The 14,562-nt window shown below is 44.0% G+C and overlaps 1 protein-coding gene across 1 annotated transcript in view; it reads left to right on the top strand.

Moving 5' to 3' along the window:
• The window catches only part of PDE1C (phosphodiesterase 1C), a 315,948-nt gene extending 301,651 nt beyond the window's left edge, over positions 1–14,297 (top strand). The window contains exons 18-19 of the mRNA XM_059818717.1: positions 5,968–6,033; positions 14,055–14,297. Of these exons, the coding sequence (XP_059674700.1) occupies positions 5,968–6,033; positions 14,055–14,224 (236 nt within the window). The 3' untranslated portion in view covers positions 14,225–14,297. The remainder of the gene's footprint in view (positions 1–5,967; positions 6,034–14,054) is intronic.
• Positions 14,298–14,562: the final 265 nt, after the last annotated feature.

The raw sequence follows: 14,562 nt of genomic DNA on the forward strand, positions 1-14,562 counted from the left end.
ATTTTTTGTTGTCATGTAAAAAAAATCCCCATGAAATCTATTAGCTTGGAAATATATAAAGTGAAAGTGAAATCTAGAAATCAAAATCCTACAAAGAGACTAGGCCAGATGAAAGCATCTACCGTGGGGTCCCCTCCCAGGATCACACATTCCCCTACTCCGCCCCCCCACCTCCCTGGAACACTCTGCAGAATTGCGCTAGTGCATTGTGAGCCAAGGAATGGTATGTTTAGACACCTCCCAGTTAAACTAGAGATCAGCCACTGTGCTATTGTGTAAAAAAAAAAATAAAAATGAAAAAAAAATTACAGAACTGCTTTCTCTTATTTTTTTCCATGAAAGGAAACAAACAAACAAAAAAAAAGTGGAAAAAGATTAGGTGTTCAGCTAATGGCCTATGTTTATAAAGAGTGAGAAAGGATTTATCTTTTTACATCCTTACCTAACTTTCCCCAGATGTATAGAAATTATATTTTCAGATGCCCTCCTTTTCTGTCCTCAGTACGACTACGCAAGCAATGAATAAGCCAGAAATTCTGCAAATATAGGGCCCATATGGTTGGCCTCGTGCTGAAATTCTACAGAATTATTTGGGAGCACCCACCAGTAGGCACAAAGGGGTCTTCTGGTGCCAGAGTGCTTCTTACGGGGGGCAGCACAGGCGGGGAAGCTCTGTGATAAAGACGGCACTCTTCCACCTCTGCGCAGGGACTGCTGGTGCTCTCAGAAAGCTCTGCCTCGCTGGAAGAGCACCAGGTGTCTTCTGCTTCCCAGAAGCTGTTGTGTAACTTGAGAGGGAGAATCCAGGTACTTTACCCCCTTAAAATAGGGAGGGATGCATTGCAAGTATCCCTATCAGTGTTTTTTCCTTTAGCTGGACTGATGTTCAGGGAATTAGCAGAAATTTGACTCATGGTGACATAGTGCTTGAACTCCTGGACACACTATAATTTAAAAAAAAAAAGACAAGCAAGCAAGATGTTTTTCACCTGTTCATTATTTAAATGGCTCAAAGGGTGACAGTTCTCTGGGCTGCACTCAATCAGTGATTTGAGCCATGTGTTTCTGTGACAACATGCGGAAGTCCTCGCACATGTGAAAGAAGGGATTTGTTTATTTTTTAAATTAATATTTTTAAATGTAAAAACCTGTGATGCACCCTCTCAAAACACTTAAGTCAACCAGCTTTCTTTAGAAACTACACAATATTTTTTTTCAAAGTTATATGGTCAGATTTCTATCTTTAATTATAAAAGGATGATGGATGTCACTAATGTTTTCCATGTTTGAGAAAAAAGGTAGATGCCAGAAGCCGACTTTATTTTTGCTGGTGATAAAATACGTGGTAGATTAAAAAGAGAAATTTTGCAATTTTAGACTAAAAACATATTTCTTAGTAGTCAATCTAGGCAGATGGATGCTTACCTAAAAGTGCAGCCTTTTGTACACCAGCTCCAGCTGGTGTAGACACACTATGCGTTAATGCAGTAGGACGTTTAGCATCAGAATGAATCAGAATTTGGGACCCTGGTTCCTGATGGGTGAATGAAGGAGGCAAATTCCTTTTTCTCAATGTTTCTTTTTTCAAGCATAAATTTTGTGGTTGGAGAGAAACTTTCCAAAATGTAATTGGTTATGCCAGAGAGGAATTGTATATGGTGGTGTTTTTGCAAATGACCCTTTGAATATGCAAATGTTTGCATATGTATTTACAAAGTCTTACAACCTCAGTCTGGAAGCAAAAATATTTCAAACTAGATAGCCGATAGTGCTGTCCTTTGTACTCGGAAGGTCTGTGAGCTCACCTAGCTAAAGGCAAATACTTCTGCTGTTAGTCCTTGCAAATTCTACAGTGGGTCCCAAACGTGGCTTTTAATTAAAAAGCACAATAAGCTATTCAAATTAGAAATGATGGAACATGACAAGGACAGTACTTTTTTCGCTTCAACTAGAATAAACTAGTCTATCTCCAGGAACTCGAGACATGGTCTTAAATGTTTCTTATTGGCTCCTTTTTCCTCACATTTCATTCTATAATAATGACTCATCATCCTCTGCTGATCTATACCATATGTTAGCCATTTATACTCAGCAAATGATACCATAATCAAGTCCTTTTCTCTTACTCTTTTTTAATCCATTACCTCACCCAATAATTCAAAACAACAGAGCGATCCTGTGCTTTCGCATGTGTTGAACCAGTGCTGATCTCAGAGCTGTGCTGGCACGGTGTCTGAACATCAGCACTCAAAAGCAGGAACGCGCTGGCTGAGGATGAGAAGGAGCCCGGTGGCACGGCACTGACTCCATGCAAATTGCTCTGGGGACTGGGCATCAGTGCTGGCCAGGTAGAAAGGAGGGAAAAAAACATGCTTTCACATTTTAAGGCATAAATTTAGATCCCTCTGACATGGGTACGGAGGTTGTTGCCACTTGTGTTGCCCACAACATAAGCAGGTCTGCTCCAGTCTTGGTTTGGTGTCAGGTGTGCATCCTAACGTGATGCTCCCCCTGCTTCCACAGGCAGATAGGTTTTGCAATCCCAGACAACCCTTTCCCTACCTGATTACTGTGATCAAAGCAGGAGCGGGATGGGTGACCACTGCCAATGCCATTAATTTCTGTTAAAATGAAACGCTGGCCATACATTTCTGCTTGCTGAGGCTGCCTTCTCATTGCTGCAATGTCCCTTTTGATCCCCAGCAAGCACAGAGGGTTCTGATCTGTACCCAAACAGGACCAGGATGCATGCCTGTCTTCGAGGCATCAGCTTTCCCCGCTCTGGTGACTTGACCACCAGGTAGAAGAAAATGGAGCTACTTTCAGGCAAGCTGGCTGAGGACCTGAAGCTCAGTTTTAGCGAATTTATTTACCCTCATACCTAAGCGCACGACAGCACTCACTCACAAGCCTCACAGCACACTCTTGGCATTTTGTATTCTTTCGATTTTTTCCAAGTGCGTATGTATCAACTGCTGTGCACTCAACGCCCTGGTTTTAGAAGCTATCCAGTGGTAGGAGGAATATATGTAATCCCGTTGTCTCTGCCGGTGGTCGTAGGAGTGCATTTATCAAACAAAATTACTTATGGCCATTGGGGTTTTCTAGTGATAAAACCTAGCAGTAGAATGACAGAGTGAGCATTTTCCTTTTCTTCTTGCTTGGATGATATTTTTATACACTTTTATATGCAATTTTTTTAAATATTTGCTATTTTTATTGTAGGGTTCTGGTTGGGTTTTTACCAGACCTTCTGGTTGTCTACAGGCCCAGATTCTCACAGGAATATTTCCCTTCCCTTTTCTCCTCCCCCTTCTTCCCCGATAGACAAAAGCCATTGCATTTGCAACATCAGCTTAGAGCGAAATAACACCTAAGGCCTGATCACTCTTTTAGTTGCACTGAAATCAAAGGAAGTTGCATGCAAAGTCCTGCCGGTCCCAACACAGCATCCGGGGCCAAAGGCTAAAAAATCGGAACGTGTACAGCTAATTAGACGCGGTGCGGTCTGTGTAAAGCCAATGCATCAGGGTGGTGCTGTCTTCCTTTGCTGTGGTAGGAGCTGCTTCCACCACGATGTGTTTAAATAAGACTATATATCTCTTCGTGCTGGTGATGCTACTTCTTGTAGGCACTTCAATCCAAGTCAATCCTAGCGCACTGACTACCTTCAGCAGGGAAGAAGGGTGGACATTGTGGCTTGTGTGTGATGGTAGATTTCACTGCTCTTGTGGTTAACCCTACAGTGACAGGTCCTAAACAAAGTTAAGAAACACTAAACCTATTGGTAGGAAGGATAAGGGGAAATTAACCAAATTCAAGGATCTTGGTCTTGTAAAATAACCTTTTCTCAGCTGGCATTCTGCAGGGAATTCTATGTATGAAGTTGAACATAAACTTTAGAGTATGTTTATATTAGCAGAACTGATAATGGAGATGTCTTTCTTGAATTGAACTGAAGTAAACAACAGACACCTGTTCTCTAACATTTTTCAAGGAAGAAAGAGGCAGGTTGTCACGCTATTTTGCACAGGTTAAAATACATGCTGAAAGCAAAACTCAACGCAAGTTTGCTCCTGGGACTGGGTGGGTAGGGTAATGAAAAAAAACCTATTTGGTTTGTTAAGACTCATAAGGAAAAAAAAAACCACGCTAAACCAAAATGAATGATGCCATGTAATGCCAAGTATTCTCAACTGTTCTGAGAACAATTTTAAACAATATGTATTTATTGTTAGTTCCTTATTTGAAAGAAGAGGCTTGTGGTCTCTAAATGTACAAAACATTTTTCAACATTTCAGTTTTTCTGTAACTAAGTCCATGTATGTTCATCCTATTACCAAATAAAAACAATGAGGTCTCCGCTCCATTTGAATTAAAGTTGTAGAAGGTTCCTTTTGTTCTGGTGCTTTCAACATCCGATCCAGGCATGGCAGTTGCCATTTGCTTTCCAGCGTCCAGCTCCCCATACAGTACTAGTAATAATCAACCTTTTTTTTTAAGCATAGTGGGAACATTGCTTGGACAGCTGTCATTGTGGCATTACTTAATTTCTAAAGACAGGGAAACTGAGGTAGAGAATTCAAATAGCTTATTTAAGGAACCTGAGGTAAATCTCTACCTGTTTGGGGATTAGACATGTCAACCTCACCTTTCCCCTTTTCTCTTTTGACTGCAATCACAGCCCATAAGAGCATCTAAACCAACAACAGCACACCACGCTCATGCCCACTGAAATGCTTGCTCGTGTGATTTTTTTTTCTGTGCCACTTGGAGCATGAGTATCAATCTCCCAGGGCTGGTGTCCTGTGCTCCAGTATTGCTTATAGACCTCCTTTCACAGCATTTCAGCTACATCTCTACATAGCACCTTCTATGAAGTATCTTGCTCCACAGGTAGACTCAGGGGGTGTCTGAGCAGCAGTCATCACACCGTACAAGTAATGACCAGACTTTTCCCATACCGCTGCTGTTTTTCTATTTGATCTTTTCCTTAAAAAAGGAAAAAATCACGATAAAGAGTGGCAGAGACCAAGCCATTCTCTCTAAGGAGAATGTAAAGTTCAGGGATGTTCAATACAAGCGTGAAAGGCTTTGTGCATTCCCTTTTGCCTGAAATTCCAGTTTTAATTCACTCCATTCCTCTCTGGGAGGTTCACTGTTATTGATTTCCTGAAGAACACACAATGTGCTCACCAATGTACTTGCTTGTATTCTTGTACCGTACCGGCTTGGTTTGAGTCTGCATGTACCTCCAGTCCAGTGCAAGTAGAGATGAAGCCAAGCTGCCAATTTCTGTTAGATGTTGAGGGTGTTGATGCAGTCGACTGTGATCTTCAAATCAAAAATACTGACTGCCACATAAGCAAGAAGAGAGAAAAGATGGTTTGGAAAAGGCATCTAATGATGTGGGTGACTCACCTCCGCTTGCAAATAAAGTATCAGAGTCCTTTCTCTGGCGCATATAGCCAGTGACATAAATGTCCGGAGCTGTTACCAGCCGGTGGTTCCCAAAGTGATGCCAGCCGCTTGCTGAACTGCCACAGAAGCAAGGTAAGTGCTGTGAAACTGCCTTCAGCGCTGTGCCGGGCAATAAAACTGGCAATTGCCAGTTCTGTGGGGACACGGAGGTAGCTGAAGGGAAAGCTGTCTGAGATCTGGCAACTGTTCATAGGTCCGAAACTTAAGAACGTGAAACTTCCAGAATCAATAACTCAGGTATATCCACCCAAAGCTGGTAAGAGATAAAAAGAAGGAAGATATGTTTGATATTGATTCCTTTAGATAGAAAGTTCTACAGGAGTGAGGCTACTTTCCCAGTCAGCCTCACTTAAAACCATGGATAAGAAATGGCAGAAAGAAGGCAACAAACACCTCACAGTAGTGGCAACACTATAAAAAGCATTTTCATGGCTGGTGGGACTACCGTTTATCCATCTGTGCTGAAACTACTCTTTCTTTTTAAAGGTCCAGTGCGACGTTCAGCTGACTTACCAGGCTCGGGTTCCTCTGCAAACCACCTTACATTGCCAGGTCAGTCGGTGCCACCTCACTCTAATTTGCTTATATGCACAGCTTTAGAAATAGGCACTCACAGTGCCTATGTTTGGGAGATGGACATAAACAGATGACTTCTTCTCCAAGTATGGTGTGACTTTTACACATCACATTAAAATGTTAAACCCATTCACTGGGGCTGAACAAATGAACTGTTGTTTTTAACAGTCTTTACTGCATTTCAGGTTTTTTAATCAAATACCTTAAGTTTTGTGGCTTGCAGTGCAGGCTTCGCAGACTATTTAATTCAATCAGCAAATTAATTTGGGCCTTTATCACATGGACACAGATGCTGAATAAGGCTGTTTTTGTGGAGCCAAGCATAGGTTTTTTTGTGCCTTCAACTTCTATTTCACAATGACAACCATTTTCTTACTCCCTTCATCTTTGTCCCACAGAACTGTCAGAAGAAAGGGAGGGTAGTATGAAGCAGTTACACAAAATAATGGCTTAGTGTGAACAAGATACTACCTTGCATGTGTGTATGCAAGGGCATTCGTATACGTATAATTCACAGTAGGTGAAAGAAAGAGTAAGTCTGCAGGAAGACAACAAGAAATCACCAGGAAAAAAACCCCAAACGTCAAGCAAAGTACTTAAAAAGTTTAACTACAGATATATTTATCAGCGGCTGCTGTGCTAGCAGATGAGTTATGGTGTGGCTCCATATATAGATGCCAATGTGCAGTAGCATGTTTCTGTGCTGTTTCAGTTCTCCAAGCTGTTCACGGAGTGATGCTCCTTCACAGCTGCCACCTTAGCAGATTGTTTCACCAGGCACAGCTGCAGCCACTGCTTGGGTGTAAGTAAGGAGAAGAACGAGTACGAGTGTGAGGGAGTTCAAAACACTGTATTCCCTTAGTAAAACAATGTGCTCCATGGATTACTGTCCTGCTCGAGAACAACAATGGACAATCATTGAAGGTAAAATTGAAACCTCTGAAGAGCATGCTCACATGAGGACTCCCAGCTATCTAACCCAAGACATTTTTTAGATAGAAAGCATGGAATAGGAAATATCATAAATACATCCTCTTAATTTCTGAAGTGTCTCATCATTTGCAGTGACAATAAGTATTACCTGTATATATTGCCTATTTCTCATAGGGTCCCAGCAGTTGTTAAATTCTTGTATTTATATTCATAGGGGAGTCTAGTACTTTAGATGTTTTCACCCAGGATTCTCCTGCAGGTGGCATTTAGAGGTCTTGCTCTTTGGAGAGATTTTGGAGAGATCTTGCTTTTTGGAGGAAAAAAAAGACTTTTTTTTTTAAGGAAAAATTGTGACATGAAACATTCATGTCACACTACAGCCATAACTCTCACCTAATGTAAACAGATCTAATTTTAAAACTAGCTCACTTTTTATACATTTTAGCATGTTTGCATTGGTCCCTTGTTTATTTTTAACAAGCAATGCTTACACAGGGTTTTTCATCCATTTCTCCAACACTATACCACTTTTAACCCATCGATCCATTAATGGGTACCTGCAAACAACAAATCCCGCATCCCTTCTTATGTGTGATCCTTGTTCTGAGCCTGCAGACCACCATTATAATAAGAAGGTAGAGAATATAAATGCAGAAGAGAGGGTTTTGGCATAAGCTACCAGGTACAGTCCCTTCATTATTGCTGACTTGGTAAATGACCTTGCTCAAGTCCTTCCAGTGTGCCCCAGTTTCCTCATCTGTTTGGGAATGATAACATTTACTCCCCTTTAAAACTATGCGATCTAGGGATCTGTTAACTGTTATGATTAGAAAAACAGCAGTAGGGAGGATCCACCTTTGAGAGAGGGGAGCGATCAACTTAATAGCGTCCTCTTTTGCAAAAAGACACTGCATTTGTTGCCAGCCAGCCTTACTTCCAGTAGCGATATTCACTGTGACGATCTCATGTTGAATTACAGGAAGGTGCCTTCTGTCTGGCACCTACGGAAATGACTAGCTGTGTTTTGACTCTCTCTTCATTAGGCAGCTCCCACCTCAGTGTATGTTTTGGCACAGACTGGTTTAGGGACCCAGTGGGTTTTCTCTATTTGGCTGTTTTAACACTGGTACCTTCCTACCCGTACCCTGTTACCGTGGCTTACGCAGCAAACTGTTTACTCTGGTACAGTTTGCAAATCAGCTCTTCCCGTGCAGCTATTTACAGCATGTGATGGGAAGCGGATAATAGTGCAATATTTTCCATGTATATAGTTAAGTGATGCATTTTGTTTACAGCCATTATGGTGTTGTTTCTTTATGCTCTATAAGATCATGTTTCAGGGGGTTGCTTTTGCTGGAAGCAGCCACTAATTAATGCGTAGTTAAAAAACAGTCTGCTGTAAACACACACAATTTTCTAATTGAGGAATTGTTACTGCCTTGCTGGCTTTTCTCTGAATCACATGCAGTGCCTTGAATAAAAAGGGGAAGCGTTATTGCGTTGGGTTTAGTCTCACTTCTGAAGGAGCGAGGCTGATGAGAACAGGAGCGTGTGTGCGTGATCCCGTCTGTCTCTTTGCCGTCAGGTTGGCCAGTCCTCCTCATCACTAACTTTTGAATCTGTGCCTTGCCAATTTAAAGTGTGCGAGAGGAAGAAACACCCAAGAGGTCACAAAGCTGGGGAAGTTTTACGAGGTTAGGCGGCTGCGTGCAGGAGAGAGCCCTGGCAGTGCTGCCATCTGGGCTTGACCATTGTGAAACCGGCAGCTCAGCCACATCTCACGGTGCCGCAGAGAGCCCAGCTGCCGCGGGCAGGTCTGCTGTCTCCTGGAACAACTCCTTTTTCTCAGCGCAAAGAGGATGAATCAACCATTCCTCCAAGGATCCTGCACTTTGTATGGTGAGGAAGCACAGTAGGGGCATTGATGTACCCAGAAGTATTATTTACAAGCACTGAGTGACTACATTTTTTCTTTTTGTGGCTTGGAAACTTTTGGAAGTCTACTTCTGCCAGGGTGCTGGGGGGGCTGATAGGCCCCAATGGCGGGACCGGCCTCCCCTGGGACCCCCACGCCCACCCTCTGCTGCCAAGGGCCCGGGGACGTGTCTCGGCTCAGCCTTCAGTCCCTGCCGGAGCCGTGTTGTCGCTGTGCCCGTCTCTGCCCCCGTCCCCTGGGTGGGCCTGGGCCCTGCACTGCCCAGAGCTGCTCTCCTGGGGGGAGCCCTCAGGCCCAGGGCACGGCGTGTCAGGCAGAGCTCGAGGCACCACAGAGCACGGCTCTGCGGGTCTGTTCTCACCGGGGCTCAAATAACCGTGAGGCTGTTACTTGCCTGCAATGCCAGGGGGTTTTCAGCGCCAAAAACGCTTTCAAGGACACATATCACAAAGGCCACAAGTGGAAACAGGATTTTATTTTATGCTATTTTATGTTATTTTATGTTATTTGTTATTTTTCTGAATCCATTTCATAGCCGATGCTCACAAGCATGAACACAACGCGCATGCGTAGCCAGGAGCAGGCTGATGCGTTCTTCAGTTTAGCTTGAAAAAACATCCCTTGCAGCCTGGCAAAGCAGAGCTGCAGAAAGTAGGAGCAGGAAAACAGGGCAAGCAGTCCCTGGTTCCTGAAGAGCGAGAACGTGAAGAATGAGGATCAGGACCAACCACACACTAAAGAAGAAGAAGAGGTGTGTGGTACCGTGGGGTGTTTTCCAAAGTATGACAGGTATCCACGACAAACATAATTTCTGCATTCCAAAACTTGCTCCGCTGTGCTTCTTGGCCAGTGATGCATGAAAAGCATGTGATGCATGAAGTATTGCACGCAGGGAGAGCTGAAAAGTGGCAGCTCTGGATGGTGCAGCGAGCCTGGAGCCCTTCCAAGCACAGAATGATTTGCACAAGCAAGAACCCCGGGGGAAACGAAACAGAGGGAAGAGCAGAGCTCGCTCCCGTTACAAACTTGCCCTGGGCAAGAGAGCCCGAGGGATCCAGGGCATGAGTGGCACCTTGGAGGTGCAAGAGCAGCAGGCAAGAACCGACCTGAAAGGTCCCGGAGGAGCCCTGGCAAGGGGCTGTGCTCAGTGCTACAGAGGACAAGAAGCAACCCCCAGGGCCACACTGGGGGCCCACCCTAGGAGTCCAGAAAGCTTCCTCCCCCCGGATGCGGGGCACGAGGGCCACCTTCGTGGAGCAGGAGCAGCAGGCACCTAGCCAAAATGGCCCAAAGGGGCCCTGGCAGATGGCCGTGCTCAGTGCTGCAGAGGAAGGCAAAAAAACCCCAGGGACACTCACTAGCCCACCCTGGGGGAAAAAAAGCCTTCCTCCCCCCAGCTGCAGGGCATGAGAGGCCGTCTTCGTGGTGCATGAGCAGCAGGCAGTGACCCAGCCAAAAGGGACCCGAGGAGCCCTGACAAGTGGCCATGCTCAGTGCTGCAGAGGAAGGCAAAAAACCCCCGGGGACCAGTGCCAATCTGCCCCAGGGGAAAATTCCTTCCTGACCCCAGTGCTGGCGATCGGCTAGTCCCTGAGCACGTGAGCAAGACCTGCCTCCTCGTCCCACGGGCTGGTCAGCCTCCCGAGCCCTATTCTCCTCCCTCAACCTGGAGCCACCTCAGGGGCTTCCGAGAGTGGCCAAATGCCCCCGGCCTGATCGACCTTGGGGGCAAGAATCCTCCCTGCACCTGGCAGGACACCAGTGGGTGCTCCAAAGCACTGGGACCCCTGCCAACATCTCTTCATCCCATTTCTTATGGCTGCTGCCCCTGGCTCCACAGGGGATGAGGATGGTGAGCTCTGCAGTGCTCCTCCAGAAGGCATTCCCTTGGTCTTGCCACTGCTATCCAGCTGAAAAGGCCTGACAGCCTTGGGCGCCTCCAGGCATTGGTGTGGTTCTTCTCACCTCCAGCAGCCTCACCCAGCCTCTGGTCTTCCTCCCTCAGTCCCCGCCAAGTAATTCCACTAGCCAAGTAATTCATCCTCAAGGATTTCTTCTCAGATGTCTTGGGGCTGCCCCCAGGCCAGCTCTGGCAGTGGGACACGGGAGGATGCTCCCTTTTATCCTGCTCCGGGGCATTGTGACTGCTGCGTTACCGGGTGCTGGCACTGTGACATGGGGGTGATGGGGGGTGCTGTTTTTCTCCTCTTTGGATTATCCATGAGATTGAAGCTCTTGGCATTGTCTGGACAGTTAGTTCAAGTGATCATCTGCAAAATAATTGGGTTTTGATGGGCTCTCTTGTTGACCTCACCCAGTGGGTGCATGGCACACCTTGGGATCCATTTAAAGGGTAGAACTTGTGTCAGTATTTGGTATTCCTGTGGTTTCTTGACTCATGGTTGAATGGTTTAAACTGTGGCAAATCCAGCATGTTTGTTCACCTGCCCTTCTGTATATGTGCCTCCACTTCCAAAACAGTCTCTCATGCATTATCTATGTCTGCTTATAGGAGCATCCATCACTGCTAATACAAAATAATAGCTTCTGGTGTAGTGCCTCAAGCTATTAATCTAACTGGAGTTGCGTGGAGTGTAGTAGGCTGCTTTTGTGTTATGCATGGTGGGGGCAAGAGGGATGGGAAATGAACAGTTCTTGTTCCTTCGTGTAAGCATTGTACAAGTTGCGTTGTTCTCTGAAACCTGTTAGTTGGTCTGCTGTAAATATGTTTGCAGATATCCTCAAATCCTGCCCCACTTCAACACAATATCTGTAGTTAAACCTAAGGTGCATCAAATCCAACCTACAGGGTTTTACCAAAAACTTTGAAGCAGATTACAAGCTTTACACTCCCTTCTGCTTAGCAGAACTCTTTGAAAATACTGACACCAGTTAAAGGTGTGTGTCCCTCAGGAAGGGCATAGGGTGGTATGAGGTTGGCAGCCCTTAGCTGTGGTGCTGTGAGCAGAGCCTGAGGACTAGTGCTGGGTGAGATCTTCCCAGCAGCCTAGACTCATTTTTCATTTGCAGTTGTCTACTAAGCGGCAGCTCTGGCATTCATTCTTTCATCACCATTACCTCTTAAGCAAATCGAGGCATAATGTTGATGTAGGGCAGGTGTTTATACCAAGCAGCTAGAGGGAGTTCTGACCTCTCTGAAGAATCAAAAGAAGAGTTGTATCAAAGAAAGGATGAGAGGAAATACCGGGTGGGTGCCGTCCTAGCCAAATCTGAGGTTTGCACGACTGCTGTTCTGTAAGATGCTGGGTTGCACATCCCGCTGGCCAGAGCAAACAGAGCGGCTAATGCACTGTTAGCCTCCTTGCTTAATCAGCGTCTGAGCAACACACAGATAGCCTCTCTGCGTGATGCTAGTTGTGTAACTTTTCTAGTCTGCGCTGGCACTGTCCAAATACCTATTCTCTGCTTTCATTACCTTGATGATAGCCATGATCTTAAAAAATAATTATTTATTTTCCCTAAATTAAGAAAAAAAGGAAATTCATGCCTTAGCAGCATCAAGGTTAGAAACTTGTAATACTTACATCACTCCATGCATGAAGATCCTGAGAATCATAACCTATTGAAGCCTACAAAACCCAAGTGAGGTAAGTATTCTCATTTTTATTCCCATTTTACATGTGGAGAAACTGGGGTGAATGTTATAGTCCAGGTCACACAAGAAGTCAGTGAGAAATCTGGGAATAGAACTCCAGAGTCCTGAGAGACAGTCGTCTTCTCATCACTTTGAGTTGCTAAAGCCTGAAGAAATTAAATGTCATGGATTCCCCTTTATCAAATCCTGTATGAGGATGATAAACAGCACTGTCAGTGTTCTGGATAAACCCCCTTAAACCTATTAGCCAAGTCATCTCTGCTGGCAACAACTCCAGTAAAATTCCAGTTAACAATAAACATTCCCCCATGCTGAGCAATGGAAAATCCAATAACAGTTTGGCTGAATCCATGCTGAGTACAGAAAACGGAATTAATCTGAAAAGTGAATATGCCTCAAAGAACAGTAACTCACCTGGATATTTTTCAAGCTTTTAATGAATGCCAATCTAGTGTAGTTGAGAACAGGAAAGATTATAACTATGCAGAAATCTGAATGTGTATTTCTAAAGTTTATGAAATCCGTAGGTTTTTTTTTTTCCAAGACATTTTAGAGTATGATTAATCACTCAAGGAGTTTAACAAGATGAGAGTGTGACTGTTCTAGCATTTGATGTTAGCTAGCTCACACAGGGTAATCTTTTTCTCTTCTTAGGATTCATGCTGAGAGCAATGACTTTTCTTTTAAAGTGCTTATCATGCTAATTATTGACTTATTTCTTGGTTATTTTGCAAATAATAACTAAGCATAAGATGAATACATTTTGGTCATAGTCATGTTTAATTTTTTATTCTACCCATGTAAAGATGTAGGAAAGCAAGACATACATTCAAATAAACAGAGTCAAGAGTTTGAGAATAGTCAGATTCATATGTAGCCCACTTGTGACTTTCACAATGGCCTGTAGTTTACTGGAAAATCATACGAAACCCATCAGATCTACCTATTCCTGAATTCTGGGAGACGTGATCTCAGTACAGAATTATTGCCTTAAAATGACCTTGTTCAATGGTATTTTGAAAACAGTGAGGTGTTTAGCTATCTACATGTAGATAGGTAAATATAAAGTTGCTTCTTCATTTAGACTTTTGGCACTTTCATCTTCTGTCTAAACTGTTGTTTCCTAACCTTGAGAACATTCGTTGGGATTCACCTGTGTTGCTGTAGTCTTCTGGGATGTCCGAATAAGGGCATGATTTCAAGATCAAGTATTCCGAAATGCTTAATTGCCCAATTTTCAATTTTGGAGATGTCCATGTTTCATTCTAGAGTTTTACAACTCTATTTATGATTTATATTTTCACATCTCTTTTTTCCTGAACCTTTTCCTAACCCTTTGTAACTACCTATTAACCCAAAAAATTCCTGGCTATCAGGCTGAGAAACCCTCCTTTGCACAGACAGGCTGTGCTGAGTGGGATGGATGCAGCTTCTGAGGAATTAATTTCTTGTCCATCAGCAAGTGAATGCTAGGCATGGTAACCATCATTGTTCTTCCTTTGTCACCGCCAGCCATCAAACCTCAGCTGCGTCACCTCAGGAGGCCCACTCACAGCTCAGGAGATTATTTCCCAGCCTTCCAGAAGAAATCAGAGGAACATCCAGTGAGATGTAAGCTGCTTGACCAGAGGGGAAGGATGAAGAAGATCCAACATATTTCCCAGAGCTGGAATAGGAAATAGCAGAAGAGCTAAAGAAGCATCTTCTGGAATAACGCTCCTCACAGGCAGACGGAGGACATTGTGTAACCATTGCACAGGCCATACTGTGCTGTACAGCAGCTGCAATTCTAGATAAAAGCAAGTGTATGATTTAGCTAAATAATATAATGGACATTTGGTTAGAAATGTTCTCAATAACCTTCTTATTATTGCAGCATACACCCACTTAGTACTAAAATATTGGGCTGTTACCTTAAAAGAAGTAATTGCATACCACTATCTCCTGTCAAATTAAGGAAGCCAATGCTTTCCTAGATTGTTGGGCTCCTTATGGTGTTCTCAATGTGACCTTCCGCCTA

The sequence above is a fragment of the Gavia stellata genome, chromosome 6 (genome assembly GCF_030936135.1).
Source record: "Gavia stellata isolate bGavSte3 chromosome 6, bGavSte3.hap2, whole genome shotgun sequence".
In the NCBI taxonomy this organism is placed as follows: Eukaryota; Metazoa; Chordata; class Aves; order Gaviiformes; family Gaviidae; genus Gavia; species Gavia stellata.